Genomic DNA, 24,770 nt, shown 5'->3' on the forward strand with positions numbered 1-24,770 from the left:
GCATGCTGCCGGGGACCCATAAATCTGGGCACCGCCCAATGGGCCACGGCATCTGGGGTGGCCTGGACCCGACGGTCAAGAGAAGAGACCTCCTCCAGGGTGCCAATTGCCGACAACAGGTTGCCCAGGCTCGGGGTGGGGGGTCTGGGAGGACGGTCTACGGAGCTCCAAAGGCGGGTCCTGCCGCCTCTCCGCTTCCCCATTGGCCTCTACCGTTCGTCAGAATGGAGTTTTATGTACTGTATCCTTCCGCCATAGAATGTAGTCCTCCTCAAAAGGGCAACGTGCCGGCTCATTCCGGCCTCGAGAATTGACTGCTCCCCGCGAGCACGCAGAGGGGCGGGCCCGGCGAGCCCGGAGCCAGGATTGGGTCGGGGGCGGGGCGGCGGAGGGATTGCGGCGGCCCTGCAGCCGAGATAACCTTGAGGCTGAGACAGCAGACTCTGCACTGAAGCGACGCCCACGGAGACTCCAAATCTCTCTGCAATATCCTGAGGCGGAGCACGCCGGAGGTGAGCGGGGAGCAGAAGCTGGCTGTCCGTACCCACCTGGGCTCCGTCGGCCGGGCTGAAGGGGAACTCCGGAGCCCACTCTGCGGCGGCGCGGCATGCTGGGCATCTTGGACCTGGTCGGGAGAGGGAGAGAGCCGCCCGCGCCCTAGGCCTGTTTCTTCCAAAGTCGGATGGGTCAGCCAGCCCCTCTCCTGCCCCAGACCCCAAACCCTATTCTGATCCCATCTTCGCCTCCTCACATTCCCTCCTGATCTGTTCCCTTCCTCCTCCCTCCCCGCCCCGGCTTTCTGTTCCATTCTTCCTCTCATCTTCAACCTGCCTGTGTCCCCTTCGTTCTGATGCTTTCCGTGTAACCTTTCCATGAAACTCCTCCAGCTTCCAGCCCCCTGTCTTTGCACACTCAGGTCCTTGCACCCTGTGCATGCACACCCCTACTCCATTTATATTCCGGCTGCCGCCCCTCTCCTCCATTCCGGTCACGTCCGCTGCTCCGCATCCTTGGCCTCCGCGCCGCGAGGTCCTTGCCCCTCCTACTCCGGTCCGGTCACGTCCGCCTGCTCCGCCGCCCCCTCTCCCATCCCTGTCCTGTCCCTTCTCTATCACGCCTCCAGTCTCGTCTCGTGCTCTCCTGGAGCCCCAGGCCCGTGGTCCGAAGTGTAATGGGCGGGGCTGGCCTGGGTGCGGCCGGGATGCGGCGTCGGCCCGGGTTACGTAACCCTTGGCCTTCCCCGCCTCAACGGAAGAACCGGGGGCGCCCCAGATTCGATGGGGTGGCCGCGGCGCTGCGCTCGCCTCGAGAGCGTCGCCGGCCTCCATCCCGCAGGGGTGGGCCTGCACGTAGCGGTCGGTGCCTGGGACCCGCCCCGTGCGGGGGACGCCTGGCCTGCAGCTGGTTACCGCGAAACCTCACCTGCGGCCCGACCAGCTGCGCATGCGGCCCGGCGGCGGCGCCTTTGCTGCACGTTGCTTAACAGATGCGCCCGGTAGTAGAACGCGGGATGGGGTAGAGAAGGTGTGGCTTTGGCGCCACGGACCGGGTTCATGAAATAAAACTGTGCTAGGAGCCTTGGGGGTAAGGGACAGAGACTGGGATGCTAGGTGGGTCAGAGCCCACAGAGCTCACAGTCTCATTAGAGAATTAACATAGAAGTTATAACTGGTTAAGTGTGGTGAAGAAGGTACGCCCTTTCTGCTTGGGGAAGAGGGGTGCTGGGAGGCCTCACAAGGTGGCATCACACTGGGTTTGAAGAAGCAGGAAAGCACTTAATGGTCTGAAGGTTATTTAAAGGCCAGGTCATGGAAAGGCACCCTTGGCTTCTCATCCATGTTGTTCAAATCCAAAACATCAATCCTCTCCTGTTAGGAGAGAGCCTGATAGGTGACGTCCAGGCATGATGGATAAAGACATTGGTAAGTTGTCAACAGGCTTTTATGATCAGGTTTAACTCAATATACCGATAAGGATGATGGAGGGAATTCAGCCTCAGGACCTCAGTTTTCCAAGTGCAAACTGGAAGTAACATTTTTCTCATGATTGTTGAAAGGATTGGTTTCTGTATATATGTTGAAGAGTCAGTGCAATGTCTAATCTCTGGTGAAATGTCAAGAAATAACTCCAAATTTATTCTTAGTCACTGAGCAAATTAATATATAATTGAGCATGAGGTCTTATCTTCATGCCATCCCTATACACATACTCATAGCTAATCTTTGGGAGTCTCTAAATACTAGATATCTCCTGGAAACCAGTTCCCTCAGGGATCCTGGTACTGTGTTTGCAAAGTATCTAATAATATTACTTTGAAATTCTCCAGTTGCAGCAGGGATTCTTTGGTCTCCTCTAGACAAAGGAAGGCAAGGGGGAGATTCCGATCTAGTGTTTGGCTATAAGAATAGAAACAAACTTGCAACCCCAAGACTGAAATCTTTATATTCCATCCCCACCTGCCTGGGTTCTTTCTAGGATTTGCTCAGCCCCGTGGCAAGTGTGAAATTAGGATTGAAGGCAGATGGCAGTAGCCCCCTCCTGGCTGTACTGGGGGTGTGGCCACTCCCTAGGGTAACAGGAGGGCTTAGGTCAGGACTCCCACCCTGCAGCATTGTTAGCAAATAATTTGCCTCTGGTTGTTTGAGGATGCTGCTGGGAATACTGTGGGGGCTGTTCTGAGGGGCTGGGTATATTACCCATCACCAGGTCTGTGTGTTGGGGCAGGGGAGGCTCTCTGGGGAAGATGACTCAACCTGTGAAATTAACTGCTTTTGAGAGACTTCTCTTCATTGGGTGAGTGGAAAACTGTATTGTGATCCTGGCAGGTTTAAAAAGTCCCCTCACCCCCAATGAGTTAAATAATGAAGCAGTTAAAAATGTCTCAACTAAGTGAAAAATGGTTGGTCCAGGTCCCCAGGCTCTATACTGCTCTAAGAGCAGAAGTCAAGCAGCAGAGCCCTACACCCAGTCTGTGCACCTGTGTTCCCAAGCCGACTGCGGTGGGCATGGCACCTTCTTGGGATAAGGGCTGTGGTGGACACGAATAACGCCTGAAAGAATGTGCTTGAACTCATTTCTGAGTTAGTTGGACTTGAGCCAAAATATATGGACATTATAGTCTCTGCCTGTCTAGTACAGCTGCCCTCCTTTTAAGCACTGCATTAGAAGTAAAATAATTTTAGTGTTGAACTCTTAGTTTAACCAAGAGCATTAGTGGATCTTTAAGAAATGCGCCACCAGTGATTTGGCTAATTTGGTAGGTGTGATTAAATAGCTAGCACCTCATGGGAGTTATTTCTATGCCTTGAATGTTGTGACATCAACGTGGGGTCACAGGAAAAGCCATTTCATTTCTTAAAGCTGTTTATTTCTTAATGGTAGGCAACGAAAGAAATGAGGAAATGGCTGTGAGCAGGAAGGTAGAAAAAAATGCAACTCTTGCATTATAAATTCACACTATATGGGTTTTAATTTATTTTGCTTCAGCTTTTTATAAAGGCATTCAGGAGGTATTTTGACCAGAACTGAGATCAAGGTAGGGGAAAGTGATTCATTTGACATTGTTATTTCTGAATCACTCTGAGAATCAACTCCCATTTAACAGGCGAGGATCCACATTCAAATCTCAATTAACTGGCACGCCACAAGAATGAGTCACCCGTGTGAGCAGTTTTTTTGCAAACTTGTGGAGGATCTTCTGAGATGTATAAGTGATTTATTGGGTAAAAGGCCTTATAGTGCCTTGAGTCATTACTTTAAGCATTAGATTTTAGTACAGTTAGGAATAGAGCTTAATGAAGACCATTCTTAATGCCACCATATTCTCTGGGGACTTGCATTTTTCACTGAGACCCGGCTTTAGACTAGATAAATGAATAGTCTTATTCTTTGGAGCTTTGTCAAAGAAGTTATTTTGGGAAAGTGAGCCAAAGTGGGTGGTGGATGGTGGTGTGCCTCTTTTGCTGGGCCGTCTGGCCTCCTGATTTGACTGTTCAGCTCAAAGGAGAGGTTGGCTGGGCCACCAAGGAGTGCTGCCCTGCCCCCACAGTGGTTTGTGCCAGTCTGCACGTAGGAGAGCCAGGCTGCAGTACCTCTGGTGGCCTCTGAGACTAACCCCTCCCCCCCAATTCTGACCATAGCAAAGCTCCTGGGGAGCTCTAAGCCTCTCTTTCCTGACATCAGCAAGCTGTGTTTGGAAGGCAGGCAGGAGCTCTGTGGGGAGATAGATGCCTGGACCCCCTGTGATAGGGCAGTGAGGTTACTGGTCATAGCATTTCAGAGTATGGACCAGCAGTCCAAAAAAAATTGTATTTTAGAGAATGGACTCACTAAAGTTACCCATCAAATAGCCAAAAATTTTAAAAGTCTTGATGGTATTAATTGTTTTCAAAGTGGTGGAAAGGCAAGAACTGGCATTCATTACTGGTTAGTTGTAATTGGACATGACCGCTTTGGAGAGCAGTTCAGCAGTATTTGGTAAAATAAAGTATAAGCATACCTTGTGGCCCAGGAATTTCATTTCTGCATGTATAGAAGCTCACACAAGGAGACATGTAATAGGAGAGTAACCTATATTATTGAAAATTTGGGGAAAATTGGTTTAATGAGACGGAATGGTCAACCAGTAAGGGCATGTATAAATAAAGCACCTAGCTGTGCAGTGGACTGGTATAGCAGTTTATATGAATTAACTAGATCTATATATCAGCTGGATGGCTGTTAAATGTGCCGAATGAAAAAGCAAGGTTAATGATATGTGCACAGTATACTACTTAGGGCATTTCAGAGGACAGCAGGGGTTCAGTATGGGTATGGGCACTTACATGAGCTAGCAGGCTACAACATGCATGACAGTGGTCAGTGTTAGTGTTTCTGATGGGGTGCAGAAGGGCAGGAGGGACCTGGAGATGGAGAAAAACTATACAGTTGTACATTTTTTAAGCCTAAAATAATCTGGCCAAATGTTAATGGTCAGTTCTGGGTGGTAGAAATACAGCTGTTAATATTTCTTTAGTTCAGAACAAAACAAAACAAAAGCAAACCTTTGAAGATCACTGTGGAGAGACCAGTCATACTAAGGAAGTCAGTGCTGTTGGTGAACTGGCATTGCCCTCCTCCCATGCCTCCTTTTTCTTCCTCCAGTTGTGAGGCAGGGCGGCTCCACCTTTAAATGCTGAGGGCATAGCCCAGCCTGGTTGTGCCTGACTTGGAAGGGCCCTAAACCAAAGTGTGAATTCATGCCTGGGAGCACTGCCTCATTGTCTTAAGCCTAGTAAGGAAGTACTGTAACACAGCAGCCAAAGCTTCATCCAGACTTCCTCCTTTAGATTGAGCATCTGCCATCAAACAAGGAAATCCTTGTCATCTGTAGTTCTAGCTCTGAATAAATAAAAGCAAGGGCATTTTACTTGAACCTACAGGCAGGTTCATTTTGTTTTGTGTAACCAGGTAAACTAGACTTTGCTTTTTGTGATGGGGCCTGCTGAGGGTAGAGCAGACTTCAGATTCACATCTCTTAGCTAAAAATTGCTTAACATCCAGAACCCACTTCATATGCAGGTACAGTGTTGTCATGACTAACTGCATTGAGGCGCATGCCTGTTCACTCCAGACCCTACTAGGTTCTGTGGCTGGGCCAGCACCCATTTAGATCTTGCTGCCATAGTCAGATGAGGGCTAAATCCTGGGAATTATAGTCCCCTGCTCCATCATATGGGAAGAGAGCTCCTAGGGAGCAGGCTGGCATGAATGCCTTCTCCAGTATATTGTGATGCAAACTTTTTAATGGATAGCTACCTTCGGGAGATTTGGGAATTGAAAGGCCTTCGTGCTGACTTGGAGGCCTCAGTAACAAATTGATGCCCTGGCCAGTTAGCTCAGTTGGTTAGAGCACCATCCTAATACACCAAGGTAGCAAGGTTGATCCTTGGTCAGAGCACATACAAGACTTAACCAATGAATGCATCAATAAGTGGAACAACAAATTGATGTGTGTGTGTGTGTGTGTGTGTGTGTGTGTCTCCCCCCCCCTTCGTATCTCTCTAAAAATCAATAAATAAAATTAAAAAATTAATGTCAGAGCAAGGAAGACAATTGAAGGCATCAGGTGCCAACATTATATCATTATTGGGTTCATCTGTGTGGTGAGGCTGACATCAAAGCAAAATTGGTGCAGATTCCTGGCGGGTTAAAAATTGGCTTATGCACATATAGGTTCATAGGCCAGGCCAGTTTATTAGGGCAGAATGATTTGAGCCTTTGTGAAAGAATTGGTGGAGTGAAGCGTAACTTTTTTGCAGAACAGCTTGCCAACAGTATTGGCTCTTAAGAAGGGGCATGTTGGTTATTTTTTGTATGAGTCCCCCCACCCCCTGCTGGTTTCTAAAGAGTGGCACAAATGATACTAGTTTTAGAGAACTAGGAACAGCTTGAGATGAGAGGGGAAAGGTGGGACTAGGGACACCTGGAGCTGAGCTGTGACTGCCTGCTCCATCCTGTCGGCCTACACTAAGGCCTTCGATGGTGTCTCGTTTCTCACAGAGGAGAAATGGCTCTGAGGAAGATCCTCCTGCAGGGACTCAGGCTCAAGAATGAGGCTCCTGTACCTGGGCTCAGAATTTCCCTGTATCAGTGGATATGCCGAGCTTCCACAGCTGGCTGGAGGTTGGCTCTGCATGTCTGTGCCTCCCAAGGAGGAGGATGCACTAATGAGTCAAGACTGGCACAGGTTGGGCTGCATGTCCTGGCAAGCACTGTCCAGACAGCAGCATGAGGAATGGGAGCTCTTACCAGAGGCCGGCCCTGAGAAACCAGTGCTGAGGCTGCTGTCCCGGGGCTGGGAGAGTCCAGAGAGTGTTCTAGAACTCTAGGTGGTTGGCGGGATTGGCAGCTTGTGCACCAGAGAAGAGGCTCATTAAGGTCCTTAGAGACAGGCAGGAGAGACCAGTTGGTGACCCAGGGATGAGACATAGGGTCTCTCGTTTTGCATACTTTAAGGACATGCTGAGACCCTGTGGACCAACTTGCTGACAAGCAAGCTTTTTTGATTGCTGGTGTGTACTTCCCTCAAATACCAAACAAAATTTTTATTTGTTATTTTTGCATCTAAAAGCCTGGGTGAACAAAAGATCAGAGTTCTTAATCTCAGATTTAACTCAAGATAGTGAATAGGTTAGTGTTTGAGCCCAATATAATTGTACCTGCCTATGGCATCTCCTGGTCCTGAAGGCAAGCCTTCCTCACCATAACATCCTTGTCACAAAGATTTTGCTGTGAAGCCTAAGGACAGACTAAATAGGAGAAGTTTGCCGGATTTGGGCGTGTAACTAACAGGTTTTTGGCACTGAATTTTCTTATGAACTATTTTAACTTTTCTTCTTTTGCTTTGAGGTTCTGAATGCATCAAGGTTAACCCTCTTAAGCCAGTGAAGCTGTCCAGTTGTGACCTAGGCCTAAGATGGGATATCTTACCTTTCACATTTAAACAGTATTACCGAAATGCATAAAGCAGCAGTTGCTTAATAGAACTAGGAGCTTCACATGTGTTTTCATTTCAACAGTTTTACCAGAATGCTTGTAAATATTTTGTTTTTTGGAACAGAAACACATTTTTTTTAAAGGTTTTATTTATTTTTAGAGGGCTGGGAGGGAGAAAGAGAGGGAAAGAAACATTGATGTGTAAGAGAAATATCAACTGGTTGCCTCTTGCACACCTCCAAGTCCCACAACCCTGGCATGTGCCCTGACTGGGAATCAAACCAGTGACCCTGCAGTTCACGGGCCACCACTCAATCCACTGAGCCACACCAGCCAGAGTGGAATTTTTTCTTATTATAAAAGTATTTCATATCAGTAAATTTATTAGTAAAGACAAAAAATTTTGCTGGACTCCTACCACCCAGATAGCATGTTAATATTTTGGTGGCTATCCTCCAGTCCTTTTATATAGGTTTAATTTAGTGTTCCGTCCACTTAAAAAGGCGGGGGAGGGATCAGGTTCTTGTATAGAATAGTGAAATGTTAGTAAACCACACAATTAAAGAGACTTTACAGGGAAAGAGATCTTTGTGTGTTAGGGGAGGGAATGAAGCATTGTAGAGGAGCCAGTAAGAGCTCACTTCTACCTGTGAATTTTCTATTACTGGCTTCTTGGTATTTTATTGGAAGACTTGTGTTTTTCTTTGTAACATAACTGAATCTCTAGGAGCAGCTACCACCTGGATACCTGGTTATTAAGGTAATTTTTCCATTACCCAAAAGAGCTTTAGTTACACTCAGCTTTACCTTGATCCTTGTACAGCTCCTCAGGGAAAACCTTACTCAGCTCCGAGCAGTCTTTGCAAGTGGGGCCAAGGAGCCACCTTGAGCCAAAAAGGCATTATGTCACCGGAAGTCCAAACCCAGAGAACACAAGGTATGACCAGATAATCAGTGACCCCATCCAGGTCTTTGAAAGGAGACAGTAATGTCTCAGGTCTAGTGAAGAGCCAGCTGTTGCTTTTTAAGAAGAGTGGGGTTAGTTACTCCACCCCAGTGATTAAGATTTTATTTTGTTCATGGCACAGTTTTCAGACTGGATGGCTCCCCTTGGAGGGAGGCTCCATGTGCCACCTGGGACCACCTCCTCTCTAATGTGCCCTTAACAGCCAGGCTTACCTAAGCCCAGCTGGGTGTTCTGAAGGTATGAAGCCCTGCTTCAATTGTGAATGCAAGTATAGGGACCCTGGCTGCTCAGGCCATCCTGCCCCTAATTCAGAAGTTTCGCAGATTTGGGCATGGGGGAGTAGAGGTGCAACTTTAATTTTGACAAAGAGGCATTAAGATACATGAAAAGGTATTCAGCAAACACTGGGATACATGCAAGTGCTAGAGGTATAGAACCAAATAGATTATAAAGGAGAGGGTTGATGTTGGGTTTGAGGCCTGGTATGTATGTATCATGGAGTTGGGAAATGCTGTGTGGAATAGTTAACTGGTTTCTTATTTCCCCATTTTAAAAGCTTTAGATCCTGTAGTTGTGGACTTGTAGCCATCAGTTTCCACTAGCTGACAGAAGGTTTGCTCTCAACTGGTCCCAAAGACTTCCTGAAGATGGCAGAGATGAGTTTAGATTCATGCTCTACTAGAGCCACCCAAAGAGGCCACCAAGTCAGGGATAAAGGAAAGGGAGTAAGGGGGAGAGGGGCACAGTATTTAGGCTTGAGGTTTTTAGAAGGAACAGCCCTAGGTCTGAGAACTTGAGGAAAGGGACAGCCTTCTGATGAGGAGTGTCAGGCTTCTGCTCACATCTTTACCTCCCAGTTCTTCAGAGTGCTGGCCAAAAACTTCTCACTTCCTTGTCTCAAATCAGCTAACTGGCTGAGTTTAGTTGTAACTCTGTAATGAAGAAAAGCAAAGGTCAGGACAGTTGTCAGGATTGTAACCTGGGCTGGTTAATTACCTGGAACGGACGGTCTTTGTTACTGGGAGTGGTGTGCTTACTGGACTTAAAAAGGGAATTGGGATGGTGCATCAGAAAATTAGTTGGGAAAAGACTTGACAAGCAACTTTAATCTCCTCATGTTACAGATACAGTTTTGATCATTTAGAACTAGACCAGGGCCATTGTGGTTATCCTTGGTTTTCAAAGAATGAATTTATATGGTGCTTTGGGTTAAGGAAAACCTAGGAGGCTTGCCTGAATGGTGGTTGTCTTCACAACCAGGAACGTCACTTTGGGTTTGGGTGAGGGTTGTTAAGAGGCAGTGTGGGTGCCCCACTTCATAGCAGATATTTGTAGCTTTGAGACAACTTTTCACACAAAGATCTAGATTTGCTTAGATTCTAAACTAGGAGTCAATGCTTTATATCACTGGAAGATGGTTACAATTTTCTTCTTAGGAAGCTCTTTCAGTGCATGTAAAATGATGTTATTTATAAGATTCTCAGAAAAGCTATCAAGGTAGAAACTAGCCCAGTGTGCGGGAGGTCTGCTTACAGTGGGTGCCTGGCAAATATATGCACTGAGTACAAGGTTTTAACTTGCTTGCGGTCCTGTGAGCCCTTTGCCTGACTCAAGGAGCACCCACATAGCCAGAGCGTGCAGGATTCCCTGTGGCTTGTGCACAGACCATGCTTACTGAGTTAATGTGTAAGCAGGAAACAGTCTCCTGGGCCAAGCGGTGTATTAGCAGCCGAGGCTTCTCAGATTGATCATGCTCTTCAATTCCCCTGCACCCAGGACTTCAGAAGCCATGTCGAAGCCCCATAGTGATGTCGGGACTGCCTTCATTCAGACCCAGCAGCTGCATGCAGCCATGGCTGACACATTCCTGGAGCACATGTGCCGCCTAGACATTGACTCCGCACCCATCACAGCCCGGAACACTGGCATTATCTGTACCATCGGTGAGTTAGGGGTGCCCCTCCCCTAAAACAAGCCTTATGTGACAGTGAATTTTTCTCTCCTGAAAAGATTAAATGTAGCAAACCTGGATGCTGAGCAAGATTCTGCACAGGTTCTTATGGGAACTCAGATAATAGAAAGTTGCAATAAAGAATTAGTATGTTTTACATTTTCTGCTAAAGGTGAAATTTAGAGGGCATCTTTATGACAGAGGTGCCACACACACCCTATGCTTGGTTGGAAGTTGCTCTGTCCAGCAGAGGCTCCGTGACCACGGCAGAACAAACTTCTACCCAGGACACTTTAATATGTCTGGGGGGGGGAGGAAGGTGACTGCCTCTCTAGTGGAGACCAGCAGCCAAACCTTCATCCCTCATGCCTTTTATTGAGGAGGATACATGCGAGAGATCCAAGGCTAAACTTCATAAATCGTCAATAGCCATTAGGCATTTAACAGTAACAGATTACGCATACCAGTGCAGGGGTCACAGTGACCAGTCTTTGTCAGGATCCATAAAACATCTTGACCAGGTGCAAGGTTTCATATACTCCTTGCTAGAGATTGTTTATGTTACATTACTGATAAGGAAAGCAGAGCAAGTTCTAAAGCATAATGAGCATAATGAGCATCCTTTGACCCAATTCCCATGGCAACCCTCTAAGTGGTTGTCAGTCATGTTCCACACGCAGCCTTATATTGAGACTTAGAGACAAGCACGGCCAGGATGCCGGCGACTTGTCATGTCAGACCAGGGCTCCAGTTCCTTAAACCACGAGGAGTGGTTGCCGACACATCTTCCCTAGCATGTCTTCGTAGGAGCATCTCCAAGACCTAGGAAAGATCTTTTTGTCATTCTCTGTGCAACCGAGATTCTATGGCTTCAGGGAGAGCAAGAAGGCCAGCCAGGTCTTCTAGGCTTTCCTGCTTGGATGAGAACCTGCAGAATTTGAAGAAAATAGAAGTGTTCCCTTAAATCAAAAAAACAATAATAGCCATATGTGTGGCTTTTTAAAAGAATTTTGAGCTGTTTAGGGGAGGAAAAGTTTATGGAAACATATCAAGAGTTCTTTAAACCTAAGCAAGTTTGAAGTATTAAGACTTATGTCTAAAACATTTTTATTAGGCCCAGCTTCCCGATCAGTGGAGATGTTGAAGGAGATGATTAAGTCTGGAATGAACGTGGCTCGTTTGAACTTCTCTCATGGAACTCACGAGGTGAGCCTCAGCTGGACAGGTTGGCCACTGGCGTGGCTTATGGGAAACAGGGTGGGGATGCAGTGTTTGTTTAGCCACAGTGGAAAAGGCAAGAATGAGTCTGGGAGTTATAGCCAATGGAAAGATTCCTTCACCGGCCTATCCCTACTTTCCTTTCCCCCTCTCCTGTCATCTCGGGTGGCCATGTCTCCTTAAACAAAGAAGGCCTTCTTTGTCATTAGCCATGGTTCTCCCATACACCTATGCTACCATTAGCCTTCACAAAGGAGAGTAGAGGGTTCTACTGGAAACGCCTCTAAGCCATTAGGAATCTTGGCCACAGGGCTTGACACTCCCACCCCAGGATTTCTGTAATAGTTCCTGTTGCAGTGACAAACCAAAAGGTCACCCTGCGGATTGATTCTGGCCTAGTTTAGACCCAAGATTGGCAGGTCCGGGAGAAGGGTTTTCACTATGGCAAGTTAAGAACTGAGTCTAATGCACTAACACTATCTGGCATTTAATACCCCACTTCATCAGCATTGTGTTCCTAGCCTCTTCCTTCCCAGGGGTTCTGGTACATTAAGATAAAACTACATCATAACACTTTACCAGGAGCCTGGTAGGATTCTATTAGTGCTGAGGCTGTTTATATGAGCTGACTTGACCGGTGGACAGAGATCTTACCTAGGGACCAGGTGGCAGCTATTGGGAAGTCCTCCATTCCTGCTTCTGTTCCCAAGTCCATAACAACTCATTTTGAGGAGTATAGGGGCTCCCTGAGGGAGAGGGGCTTTTAAAAACCTTCAGGCTCAATTATAGGCCCTGGGATTTCACACTGGCATCGATAGAGTAGTGAATGAAGCAAACTTTTCCTACTCTTGACTTCTGTGCTTCCTTTTCAGAATACAGAAGATGCTGCCCTGTAAGGGTAGGCAGCGAGGGGTTGCCCTCTGGCATTTGGAAGTTGGTATTAAGTTTAGACTAAAAATAAAGCCTCAGGAAGTGTAATTCAAGAAGTTAATTCCTTCTTTCTGGGAACACGAGACTCCTCGTCCTAGGTTCCCTAACCCATTTTCCATAAACAGCCTATGGCCTGGCAGGTGGCCGGCTTCCAAATGTCATGGGGGTCTGACCAAGTCCAGAGGAACTGCTTAGCAGGTATCTCAGGCAGGTTAAGACATGTCTGCAATGACATTATGTGATTTTCCAAAGGTGGAGGTCCTTAGCAGGAGTCACCAGGGGTTACCACAAGAGTTAGCTTAGCCCAAAGAGAGAGCTAAAGACATCAGTGGAGATGGGTTCACCGTTGACCCCCGTTGCTGAATCAGGGGGTCCAGGGTCTCCTGTGTTCAGAGGAAGGAGCAGAAATAGGTTTTAAGAAGTTGACCTTTAACTAGGCTTTATAGCCTCTTCCGTCCAGTAAAATAACACCACATGCATTGAAATGACAAGGGCAGTGCTATCTGCTGCACCTGCCTGGGAACTTGTTGTTTTTGTTTTGTTTTGTTCTGTTTTTTCCTGCAAGAGGCATTTGGAGATACCATGTGCTATAACTCTTATTCACAGATTTAAAAAAACAAAAACAAAAACCAAATTCCTCTTGTGGGTTTATTTTAGGTTTTTGACCAGGATGAGGTTGTCCCTGGGATCTGGGTTTTGGAAGCTGATCTGAAATTGTTCTGGTATTACATGACATAACGTAAACAAGTTTTAGTTTGACACTGTACCTTTGAGTCGAACAGTAATGGCAAAACGGAAAAAAAGGAAGAGCTTAAGAGAGAAGATTGAAATGAGGATTTGTTGCAAGTGAGAAATAGAAATAGCAAAGAGCAATTAGGTCAGAGAAGCATGTTCTGCCTTTTTTTATTCCACTTCTGCCTTTAATCAGACTCGAAAAAGTCATAATGAAAACAGGCCTGTGTGACCTTTGCAATAGGCCACTGTTTTATTTAGCTTGGGTTACTGTTAGCTTACATAAATAACTTTGAGTTTGAATTGTAGCTGGAATCAATAGAGGAAAAGCTCAGAATTACCAAATCATTCAACATCTGACACTGACTGACAGATCAGTATTATCCAAACATAAGCCTGGACCTTTTACTCCTGGTGTCTGCGTTGTTTTTTTGTTTGTTTGTTTGTTTTTTTGCTGAGTTCTGAGGAAAAGAGGATCGCTGAGGGGACACAGGCTTATTTTATGTTGAGATGTGTTTAATGGTGACTTTAATGGGTTTCAGCAGCAATACTCTGAAAAGTTCCTAAGGTTTGCCCTCGAGTGAGTGCTGTGCTAGAAGTGGGTGGAAGCCGAGGAGGTTGCAACTGGCAGAGAGAGGGGACTTATGTGTGGATGGGGCTGACACCAGACAGTGGTGGAGGGGGTCTAAGCGTCCGCAGGTCTTTCCTGAGCAGTCAGCCCCAGCTCCAGTCCTAGATCCTAGTGTGTAGGAGGATGCTCATCATTTCTCCTCCTTTCCCTCAGTACCATGCAGAGACCATCAAGAACGTGCGCACAGCCACAGAAAGCTTTGCTTCTGATCCCATTCTCTACCGGCCAGTTGCCGTGGCCCTGGACACTAAAGGACCTGAGATCCGAACTGGGCTCATCAAGGGCGTGAGTATCCTGGGTTGAAGTGAGAAGGAAGGTGGAGGAGTTGAGAGCCCAGAGGTGTCCTCAGCTGTCTCTGCCCTGCTGGAAGCCACATTCCTCAGAGTTTAGGTCTATAAGTGAGGAATTTATTCATCACTGTAAAAATGTTGGTTTAATCTACTTGGCTAAGAAACAATACCGAAAAGGAAACTTTTTTTACTGTAAAACACTACTTCCAAATTTCTACCTTTGGGGAGCAATTTGTCTCTTTTCTCCTATCATTAAATAGCACAACTAAAACACTGTAGGTTTTTCTGGGGTTATTTTCTTGAAATATACTAAGTTAGACAATGGGATTATTCCCAAAGGAAAAGGCTTTATTATTACCACTATCTGAGATTTGAGCATTGTTCCCTGCAGGAAAGCGTTTCTGTTCCTGCTAGGAGGGCCTGGCCTCTTAAGTTTGGACTCATGGCTTATTCTCTTGTCTGCAGAGTGGCACCGCGGAGGTGGAGCTGAAGAAAGGGGCCACTCTCAAGATCACTCTGAATGATGCCTACATGGAAAAGTGTGATGAAAACACCCTGTGGCTGGACTACAAGAACATTTGCAAGGTGGTGGAAGTGGGCAGCAAGATCTATGTCGATGATGGACTCATTTCTCTGCAGGTGAAGGAGAAAGGTATGTCTAAAACCAGCTCTAAATTTCCTGGACACAAGGAAGAGAGGAAGCTTATAGCTTGGCTTATAGCAAGATAGTCTGTATTCTCAGGAATTCCCTTCATAATTCTGTATCCTCAAAAACCAACTTTAGTCCTGTTTAGCCATGCTCTGGGGGAGCATATAAGATTTCTTTTTATGCATCCTCACTACTCTGGGCTTTCTGCTTCCTTCCTCTATCCCTCAATGTGATGTATGCAGGAGTCCAGTGTATGGAAATGATAGCTCATATTTAAGTGCCAGGCACTGTTCTAAGCATTTTACATGATAGTTTGTTAAATTTATGAGTGGGTATCATTCATATTTAACAGGCGAGGAAAGTGAGGCACAGAGAGGTTAATTGACCTGCCCAAGGTTGCACAGCTAGTCGAATTGGGATTTGAATTGTGGCGGTATGGCTGCACTGCCTGCAATGTGCTGCTTCCCAGGTCACTGTCCTGGGGACAAAGCAGCAGCTTTCTGCTTCTCCGTGTTGAGGACATGCCTTTGCTGGTCTGCCTCCCCACGTACTCCATTTTACACAGGTGCTGACTTCCTGGTAACAGAGGTGGAGAATGGTGGCTCTCTGGGCAGCAAGAAGGGTGTGAACCTCCCTGGGGCTGCTGTGGATCTGCCTGCTGTGTCAGAAAAGGACGTACAGGATCTGAAGTTCGGGGTAGAGCAGGATGTAGATATGGTGTTCGCATCTTTCATCCGCAAGGCATCTGATGTCCATGAAGTCAGGAAGGTCCTGGGAGAAAAAGGAAAGAACATCAAGATAATCAGCAAAATCGAGAATCATGAGGGGGTTCGGAGGTAAGTGCCCCTCTGTCTGTCCCCCTGCTCCTTTAGCCCAGACCAGCTCTCTAAGAGCCAGATGTGTACCCTGTGAGTACCTGGCTGCCTGTACCTCAGAATGCCTGAGTTTGTTCCAGACCCACTGAACCAGACTATCTAAAGGGGTATCTAAATAGCAATGCCTTCTACTTTGTAGGTGATTAGGATGCCAGCATCTTGACATTGTTCCAGAGACCCAGGCATTGGCCTTAGAGGGACAGGGTCAGGAGCCATTGTGCTGTGCTCCTGCTCAGGATCACTGTCCATGTCTGCTGGAATGTGGGGACCCAGAGGGAAGGCAGCAGGCTCTTAGGAAGAGGCCATGTGGAGCTCAGGGCCTGGTGTTGATGCTGAAGGTTACAGCCTCTGAGTCTTCACTGAAAGCAGCTGGCTCAATGACCAGGCTAGCTCTGGCCTGGTATTGCTTCCCAGAGAGTGCATGTGGTTCTCCTTTAGGCTTAGATTGTCCCAAATCAGCTCATCACCTCCCCAGTGCTCACCAACCAGAGCCAAATGACTATGGCCAGCTTGGTGACATCTGTTCTTTTTTGGCTTCCTACTAGAAACAAAAGTCAGTGCAGCTAAAACCCTAGACCTCCTGTGGATTAGATGTGTGCTTGTGGAGGGTGGAAGGAGCAGCCGGACCCACTGTTATGACCTTGCTGTTCTTGGTTTTGTGTAGATGTCCTTTGTAACAGGCAGCTGCCATTCTGATAAGCCAGCTGACCTTGGCCCCAGGCTAGGCAGAGCCATATGTCCTCTTCCCTTCACAAGTTGGAGGGTGCTGCCACACAGAGCAGCCTGCAGGTGTGTCCTTGGCGGGAGGAGGCCATTGGAACTTTGTGTTGGAAGCTGTATGTGGGCCTTAGGTTTCCTTTCTACGTTGAAAGTGTTGACTGGAGTGGATATGGCAGAGAGACCTCAGCCCTGGGGGCCTCATAAGATGCAGGTGGAGAAGAAGTGAGCTGATGGGACTTGAGAGGGAACCTTGCCTCCTCCCCTGTCCCCAGTGAAGTATCCATACTAGTGTGGAAGGAACCCAGCAGGCTGTTGGGACCCTTTGTCCCACCCCACCACCTCCATGCATCCATAGTGACATCACGAATGGCTGTTCTGCAAGGACAGCTAAGTCAGAGAAGCCCAGGAAAAGTTCCTTTAAATCACCATACTAGAGTAGCTTCTGTTCCACATAATCTGTCTCTTTCCACCTTTCCTGTCAGGTTTGATGAGATCCTAGAAGCTAGTGATGGGATCATGGTGGCTCGTGGTGACCTAGGCATTGAGATTCCTGCAGAGAAGGTCTTCCTTGCTCAAAAGATGATGATCGGGCGGTGCAACCGAGCTGGGAAGCCTGTTATCTGTGCCACGCAGGTGCGTGCCTCTCCTCACTACACACACTGCCCTGGTCTCTTCCATGGACCCTTTCCCACGTCACAAACACATATCCCCTTCCCCCTGTGCACCTACACAAAATCATATTCTGTACACACACACCATCCAGCAAGTCAGCTCGCAGTCTTTCATCTCTGAAGACAGCCCAGGCCACATCTCACTAATGGTCTCTCCTCTCCCAGATGTTGGAGAGTATGATCAAGAAGCCCCGTCCCACCCGGGCAGAGGGAAGCGATGTGGCCAATGCTGTCCTGGATGGAGCTGACTGCATCATGCTGTCTGGGGAGACAGCCAAAGGGGACTACCCCCTGGAGGCTGTGCGCATGCAGCACCTGGTGAGTTGGTAGGGCTTGCCCATCTCTCGAGCTGGGGCGGAGGCAGCACTGGTATACAGCCATACCTTTCAGGCTTCTGCACCCACATTTTTGTTATCTTTTAAATTCCAACGAGAGTGAGGAGGTGTATGCCTGGGTCATGCATGTTTTTTTTGTTTGTTTTTGGGTTTTTTTCTGTTCTACTTTCCCTGCCTACAGCTCCCTTCCTATTCCCTTTTGTTCTGGAGGCATTCTCCTTCATCAGACATAGTCCAGTCACTGGCTCCTTCCCGGGCTCAAGTACTGGGATAACTGTACCTCTTCCTCTAGACAGCCCAGAGGACCTGAGTTCCTCTGCGCTACTCTGGAAAAGCCCAAGGACTCCCGCTCCTAGCCATCCTCTTTGTTTGACTTCCATTTTGACTCCCCACCTGTGCTGCAGACCGGTCCCTCCACCACTGGGGCCTCTGGGTCTTCACTGTCCACACGGAGTTGACTGTGAGCTGGCTTTGCATGGTGCCTGCAGCTGCACCTGCTGTGCTGAGCTGTTACACTCACCCAGACTAAAAAGTGGGCTTTAAGTGACAGGTGACAGGTTCACAAATAGAGAGAGGTGGAAAGGATGGCTGATCCTGGCTGGCCCTAGAGTGAGAGCATGTGGAGGTGTCCTGGAGGTGACTACTTTTTCCCCCAGGAAACTAGGAAGGCTGTTCTGATCTGCCACATGCCACTGCCTGGCTGCTTCTCACGACTTGGCGCTGGGATCCTCCTCCCTGTCTGCCCCAATGCTAGAGCTTACTAAAGAGTTAATGTAGGGATCCCCTATCAGGGTTACTCATGCCTGGGAAAAGGAGTGCTACAAATGAACTTTCCCACAATAGTCCTAGGTCAGTCTTTATAATGTGTAGCTCAGTGACCTTGTGTCTTATCCTGAAACCGTTTTTTCTGTAACCTTCCTATTCCCCTCAGTCAACAAAGGACCCATGCCCTTAGTGTGACGCTTCCTTTCCTGCCTTCCCCCAAATTAAAAACAACCCCCAAGAAAGAACCCCTGAGCTAGATATCTCCCTTTTCTCTTTCATTTTCTGTGTGTCCAATGATTAGGCTTAACTAGCTTCTGGAGAACACTTGTCGTTTGTAATTGAACACCTTTTCAGTGGAGAACCAAGACACCTTGTCTGAAGTTGTCTTCTGGGCTATCCCATCCTCCTTGCACCTCCCCAGTTACCCTGAGCTTTATTTGCAGGACTGCCCTGGTGCTGGGAAAGGACTTTCTCTCCCGGGAGACAGTGGGCCTTGAACCAGTCACCTCTAGAATGGCTGCCAGTATATTTATGGGTTTCTCCACACATCCCCTCTCTAATTGCCTTGCTTAGATGGTGTGGCCTCAGGAGTAGAAGAGTGACCTAATTTACTGAACCATGGAACCATGTAGGGACTTTAATGTGTCTTTGGGCAAATCACAAGCCTCTCAAGGCGTTATCTGTAAAATGAATTAGATGGGATATGTTTAATCTTAGACTTAGCATTAAGTATTCACTGCAGTTATTAAATGTCTGATAAGTCCCTGTGTAGATTGATGTAATCTTTATAACCTCTGTGAGATACAGATGTCACCTCAATTTACAGATGAGGGTTACATGATAATAAAGCCTGAGTTTGGACCCAGATTTGGCTTTAAAGCCAGTGCTCTGTCCTGCAACATAGTGCTTTATCTCTCAGGAGGTAAGGCCGGATCTCCACACCAGGCTTGTTCTGGGGTCAGAGACTTTAGAATCAGGCTTGGCGCTCTCATATCCATGTCCATGTCTTCCAGACTCCAGTCTTTTCCTGTAGTAGATGGACAATGTAGAGCCGCAGGGCTTGGATTACATGGCACCGCTCAAAAGATAAGTTATGGCATCCAGGCCAGGTGGAGCCAGCCTTTCCTTTCCATGTTGCTAGTTAACACTGGCTGACAGCTTCTCTTAACCGTTCACTGCTTTCTCCTCTGTCATCCTGATGCAGTTAATGACCTGTAACTAAGGGCTGGGTGGTACCAGGTATGGTTCAGTTCCTGCTCCTGTTCTGTCCTGTCTTTGGGCTGCATGCATTCCATTCTTCCAGAGAGAAAACCTTTAACCTAATGAATCCTGCCACATGTGTCCTTACACTGTCAAATTAATGGGATGATATTACTGATTCTTCCCTCACCATTTTTCTCTAAAATGCAGGTGGTTGCATTGTAATCCTCTAAAACTTAAATATTCTTTCTAATTCTGGGTGTTATCTGAGCAGGTGGTCTGTAAATAACTCAGTGGCTTTCTCATGACTTCTGATCATTAGATTTTAATCAGAGGTCTTGTTACACTTCCCTGTATGCTTCCACAGGCGTCTGTCTCCACATGGCTGTTCTGTATACCCTCCCAAGATCGCCAGTTCTCACCCTGCTGCTTAGAAAGCAGTTGGGCTGCGTGGCTCTGGCTGTGCATGAGCCCAGCTTCCCAGCACTGCTTGGTGCATTTCCTTTGTTGGCAGTTGGAAAGCTCCATAGCACCCCTGTGCCTGACACCAAGCCAGGTGCTCCGTGTGTGCATGGGAGCTGGGCAAAAAGCCCCGGGGAACCAGACAGCCATGTGAGGAGAGAGGGCCTGTTCCTTCCTGTAAGCTGTGTCAGAAGGCAGTGTGGTCGAGTCCTGCCAGGGCGTGGCTTGGGCTCAGCCTGGGCATGTTTCCATGCTAAGGTGCAGAGTTTGCTGCCACACCCCCACCCCACCTCCTTCAAAAGTTCCTTCAGAATGGAAGGACCAGTGTCCCCTCTGATGGAGGGAAGCAGCAGCAGTTGAGCGAGAAATTTTCCACATACCCCTGAGCAGGCTTGTACCACCCTGCCTCTTTGCATCTTCCTGAAAGACAGATTTAGCCAGTTAACCTAAGGTTACTTTCTCTGATTAATTCCCCATTCTGTCTTTCCATGTTGTTGTCTTCTTTGTGTTTTTTTTCCCCTCCTTCTTCCCTCTTCCTTGCTCCCCTCCCCCTAAACCTTACAGATAGCTCGGGAGGCTGAGGCAGCCATGTTCCACCGCAAGCTGTTTGAAGAACTTGTGCGAGGCTCGAGTCACTCCACAGACCTCATGGAAGCCATGGCCATGGGCAGCGTAGAGGCTTCTTATAAGTGTTTAGCAGCAGCTTTGATAGTTCTGACGGAGTCTGGCAGGTAGGGCCCTAAAGGCAGGTAACTCTGTAGGATCACCAGCGTCTTGCTCCAGCTGCTCTAGAAGACAGCCAGGGTCCTGGGCTCAGAGCCTCTTTTCTCATCTGTAGGAAGCCAGCCAGGGAGCTCAGGGCAGGGCAGAGCCCGAGGGTCTTTCAGCTCGGTAGGTGCAAGTGGTGTCCCAGGCACCTGGTGAAGGAATGGTTCCTGTGAGTCCTGATCTTGCTCAGCTCAGAACCTACAGTGACTGGGCTCCTCTTAGCCTTTGCACTCAGGGACATGCTCCTCACCAGTTGTCTGTGCGACTCTTTCCCCTCCCTCTCCCATTGTGGCACAGCTCTGACAAAGCTCTGTCCCCTTCTCGTTCCTCTGGACGGATGTTGCTCCCCTAGATTGCCCGTGAGGCAGAGGCCGCCATCTACCACTTGCAATTATTTGAGGAACTCCGCCGCCTGGCGCCCATTACCAGCGACCCCACAGAAGCCGCCGCCGTGGGCGCCGTGGAGGCCTCCTTCAAGTGCTGCAGTGGGGCCATAATCGTCCTCACCAAGTCTGGCAGGTAGGAGGCGGCAGCAGCTCCCTGGGAATGCCCTGCTCAGTGGCACCTTTCCTTGGGGATCCTAGGAGCAGTGCATTGAACGATGCTCAGCTCTGAACCAAGGTAAGATCCTGCTGCCTGCCACCTGGACCCTGCAAGAAAGGAGCTCCTTCAGTCCCCCGTCAGGGTCCAGGAATGAGCAGAGCCCATTCCCTAGGCTCAGAGGACTCCAGGCAGCACTCCTAAGGTCTGGGGGCCCATTTGGATCCGAAGCAAGTTTATACCATCTAGATGAACTGGGGACTTTACTGCATAAGTGCAGATAGACAGTTGATTACTTGGTATTTAAAAGCTGGTCCTAAAATAGTAGATCACCAACTTTGATTATTTCAGTTGCTGTGTGCTCTTTAAAAGTTCATTTTGGAAAAACAGTGGTGTTCACTAACATTGCTGTTTGGTTAGTGCATGTCCCTCTCTGTCTTTGAACTCCGAAGACATGTGATTCCTGGCGCAGAAAAGGTCACCGTGTTGTCATACAGGCAAGCTGAGACCTATGTTTGGCCACTGACTTGGGATCCCTTCCTAGTCCTTCACTCCCCCAGTCTCGGGGTGCGCTCTTTGTCCCTGCCGAGGGTTTCTTGGAGGACGTGCCAGACAGCAGTCTCGATGCGCTGAGGGGCAGCAGGGGAGCTGCTTAAAGACTTCAGATCTGCAGATTCCCTTAGCAGAGGGCTGCAGATAAACCGCTCTAACAATTGGGGTTGACCTTTATGAAAAGTTCCAGCCTTGCTATTTGGCTATTTTTAACTCCACTCTTCTGGGATTTCACTCCTAGCCCATCCTGACTTCAGCAATTAGTTCCTTCTGAAAGCCTTGCATAGAGGCCAGGCTGTAAGCAGCGCATTCTCTGCTATAACATGGTTTGAGTTTCCTTTACACCTGTTGAGTGTCCTCATAGCTTGCGTTCTGGGCTCTGTCCCTCCTCCGTACCCCTCCCCGACTCCTGAGACACATCTGCAATTGCAAGTATACAGGCTTCAGAGGGACCCATACCCTCCAAAGGAACCTACACAGGCAGAGCCTCCTTTGCCAGCACTGCCAGCTCCTGGGCTTGCCCTCTGGGTAGCACACGGATTTCTCAGCCTCACTTAGGTATTTAGGTTCGACTCGATCTGTAGAACTCAGTTGCTGGGACTGTTTCAGGGACCTGGGGGACATGTGGGGTGGGAGGAGGGCCCAGCAGTAGGGAAGGTGGCTTGTGTTGTAGATTCCCAGGGGTGTGGTAGGCTCTGTTCCTGTTATTTGCAGATGTCAAGAGTCAGGTGCTAGTCACATGTTACTTGGCTTGTAGGAGTTACTGGCATCAAGAGAAGTGGGTGCTGGCGAGGTTAGGCCAGGCTGCCTCCCTGTGCCAGAATGGAAAAGTCCGGAGGGGGCGTTCTGCCAGCTATGGGCCATGTGGGGAAAGTAGGTGAGATTGACCATGCTAGGTCAGTAGGACCCTGGGGCTCTGGCCTGTGCAGAGGGCTTGAGGGCAAATGGATCACAAGGCTATGGAGATAAGTTATGTGCTGTGGAGGATGCCTGAAAAGAGACTGCCCCAGCCATGGGAGGCAGCTCCTGGCTTCCACAGGGGGGCCCAGGGAGCAGATGTTGAAATGGTCAGAGCCTCAGGCTGGCATATTGAGTTGGTTTAGAGAGTAAGCTGTTGAAGCCCCTGAGGGGTCTTCTGGGAGGCTTCTGGGACACTGTTTAAAGTTCTCTTCTGGCTGTCTTTATCTCGTCTCAGGTCTGCTCACCAGGTGGCCAGGTACCGCCCCCGTGCCCCAATTATTGCTGTTACCCGTAATCACCAGACAGCTCGCCAGGCCCACCTGTACCGTGGCATCTTCCCCGTGGTGTGTAAGGACCCAGTGCTGGAGGCCTGGGCTGAGGATGTGGACCTCCGAGTCAACTTGGCCATGAATGTTGGTACGTGACTGGGAGCAAGTGCTAGAGCCTGGGGTGGGGCTGCTTGCACACTGGGCTCTCTGGTACACTATGGAAAGGGGAACATGCAAAGCTTAGGGTGCAAGGGTCCTGGCTGCTCTTATTGGGAATGTTCTGTCTGTTTCCTCCATTCCCTTCCTTGAAGTCCTGGTCTGAACCCAGGAGAGAAGAGAGGACTTTGAGTTGTGGGGCTGAGGAGTAGTTGTCTCCTCACTCTTCCAGTCCAGGCCCAAAGCCAAAGGATCCTGGATAATCAGAATTGTTCCTTCTTTGGCATCTACTCATTAACTGAGGTTTTTAATAAAATTGGCCAGAGCTTCTGCACTATTGGGTGGTGCGCGCACACAGATTGTGTACTGATGTGGACTTTGTCCCTATATGTAAGTATGGGATGCCATGGCATGAGAGGAAGCAGCTAGTTCTGACCTTAGGCAAGGCTCTCCACCCTCTAGAGTGTAAAATAAATGACGTCCAAAGGTTCCTGCCAACTCTGCCATCTGAGTGATAAGGAAATCTCAGGACTGCTCTCATTCCCTTTGCCTGGGCTGAGAGGCTGGTGCCACCTTGTGGTACCTGCCTCGCTTAGCATTTACTCACCCCCTTCCCTTCTCTCCCTTCAGGCAAGGCCCGAGGCTTCTTCAAGAAGGGAGACGTGGTCATTGTGCTGACCGGCTGGCGTCCTGGCTCTGGCTTCACCAACACCATGCGTGTTGTACCTGTGCCGTGATGGGCCCCAGAGCCCCTTCAGCTCCTGTCCCATCCCTTTCCCCCAACCCATCCATTAGGCCAGCAATGCTTATAGTGCTCACTTAGGGCTGTAGTGTGGCATTGGTGGGCTGGGACACCAGGGAAGAAGATGAATGCCTCTGTAAAACATGGCTATTTTTAAGACCCTGCCCAGGTGAGGTAGCCCAGAGCCAGGTTGCCCATCTTATGACCCCACCAAAGCAACAGAGACAGGGCTACAGGACTGGAGGCTTCAGAGCTTAACATAAAGGGCAACAGCTCCTGCTGCTTCTCCTTCATGCAGTCCATCCAGTTCCTGTAGAAATGTACACTCAGAGAACCCCCAAGCCTGGCCTGGAGCCAGCAGTTAGCCAGCTAGAGAGGGCAGTGGTTCCAGATTCAGCAGACTCTGGCCCTGGCCTTCTTCACTTGCTTCTCCAACCCCATCAGCCTTCCCCACTCCCACCCTGTTGGGCACTTCGGTTCCTGGACTCTACTCAGCTGTCACTGCAGATGAACACTCCACCCTCCACCTTCATTTTCCCCACTCCTGCAGCCGCCTCCAGGCCTGTTGCTATAGAGCCTACCTGTGTGTCAATAAACAGCAGCTGAAGCACCTAGTGCCTCTCTTTTCTAATGGGGGGAGGTAATCCCTGCCCTCTGACTAGGGTGAAAATGGCATGAGCCTCGAGGCTCCTGTTGGGGGCTCCCAAACAGCTCAGGCCACCTATCGTCCTGTCCATCTCCAAGGTGCAGAAGTGCTGGCCAAGCAGCAGCTGACTGTCTTGCACAGGTTACCCTCTTAAGGACTCTGGGGAGGTGTGCCAGCTGTGCAAAAGCTGCAGCTGGGGAAATTTTAATGGCTTATTTAAATCAAAGATGTGAGGACAGTGACAAGGGCCCCTCATGTTCTGGTG

At 48.6% G+C, this 24,770-nt stretch overlaps 1 protein-coding gene across 4 annotated transcripts; it reads left to right on the forward strand.

The window, feature by feature from the left end:
• The first annotated feature begins 398 nt into the window (after positions 1–398).
• On the forward strand, positions 399–24,469 carry PKM (pyruvate kinase M1/2). 4 transcript variants are annotated; one of them, XM_090270067.1, is made up of 11 exons: positions 399–512; positions 10,220–10,386; positions 11,509–11,600; positions 14,059–14,190; positions 14,661–14,847; positions 15,410–15,680; positions 16,922–17,072; positions 17,276–17,428; positions 20,993–21,159; positions 22,928–23,109; positions 23,748–24,469. In XM_090270067.1, the coding sequence occupies exons 2-11, from the start codon at positions 10,233–10,235 to the stop codon at positions 23,852–23,854; spliced, it is 1,596 nt and encodes a 531-aa protein (XP_090126193.1). In that variant the 5' UTR covers positions 399–512; positions 10,220–10,232; the 3' UTR covers positions 23,855–24,469. The 4 variants fall into 4 exon arrangements, with proteins under 4 accessions (XP_090126193.1, XP_090126192.1, XP_090126195.1 ...); XM_090270066.1 differs by lacking the exon at positions 20,993–21,159 and adding an exon at positions 20,437–20,603 and having other exon boundaries at positions 400–512; XM_090270069.1 differs by lacking the exon at positions 399–512 and adding an exon at positions 646–686.
• The last annotated feature ends 301 nt before the right edge of the window (positions 24,470–24,770 follow it).

This window comes from Furipterus horrens, unplaced genomic scaffold (genome assembly GCF_987537825.1).
Source record: "Furipterus horrens unplaced genomic scaffold, mFurHor1.1.pri manual_scaffold_3, whole genome shotgun sequence".
NCBI classification, from domain to species: domain Eukaryota; kingdom Metazoa; phylum Chordata; class Mammalia; order Chiroptera; family Furipteridae; genus Furipterus; species Furipterus horrens.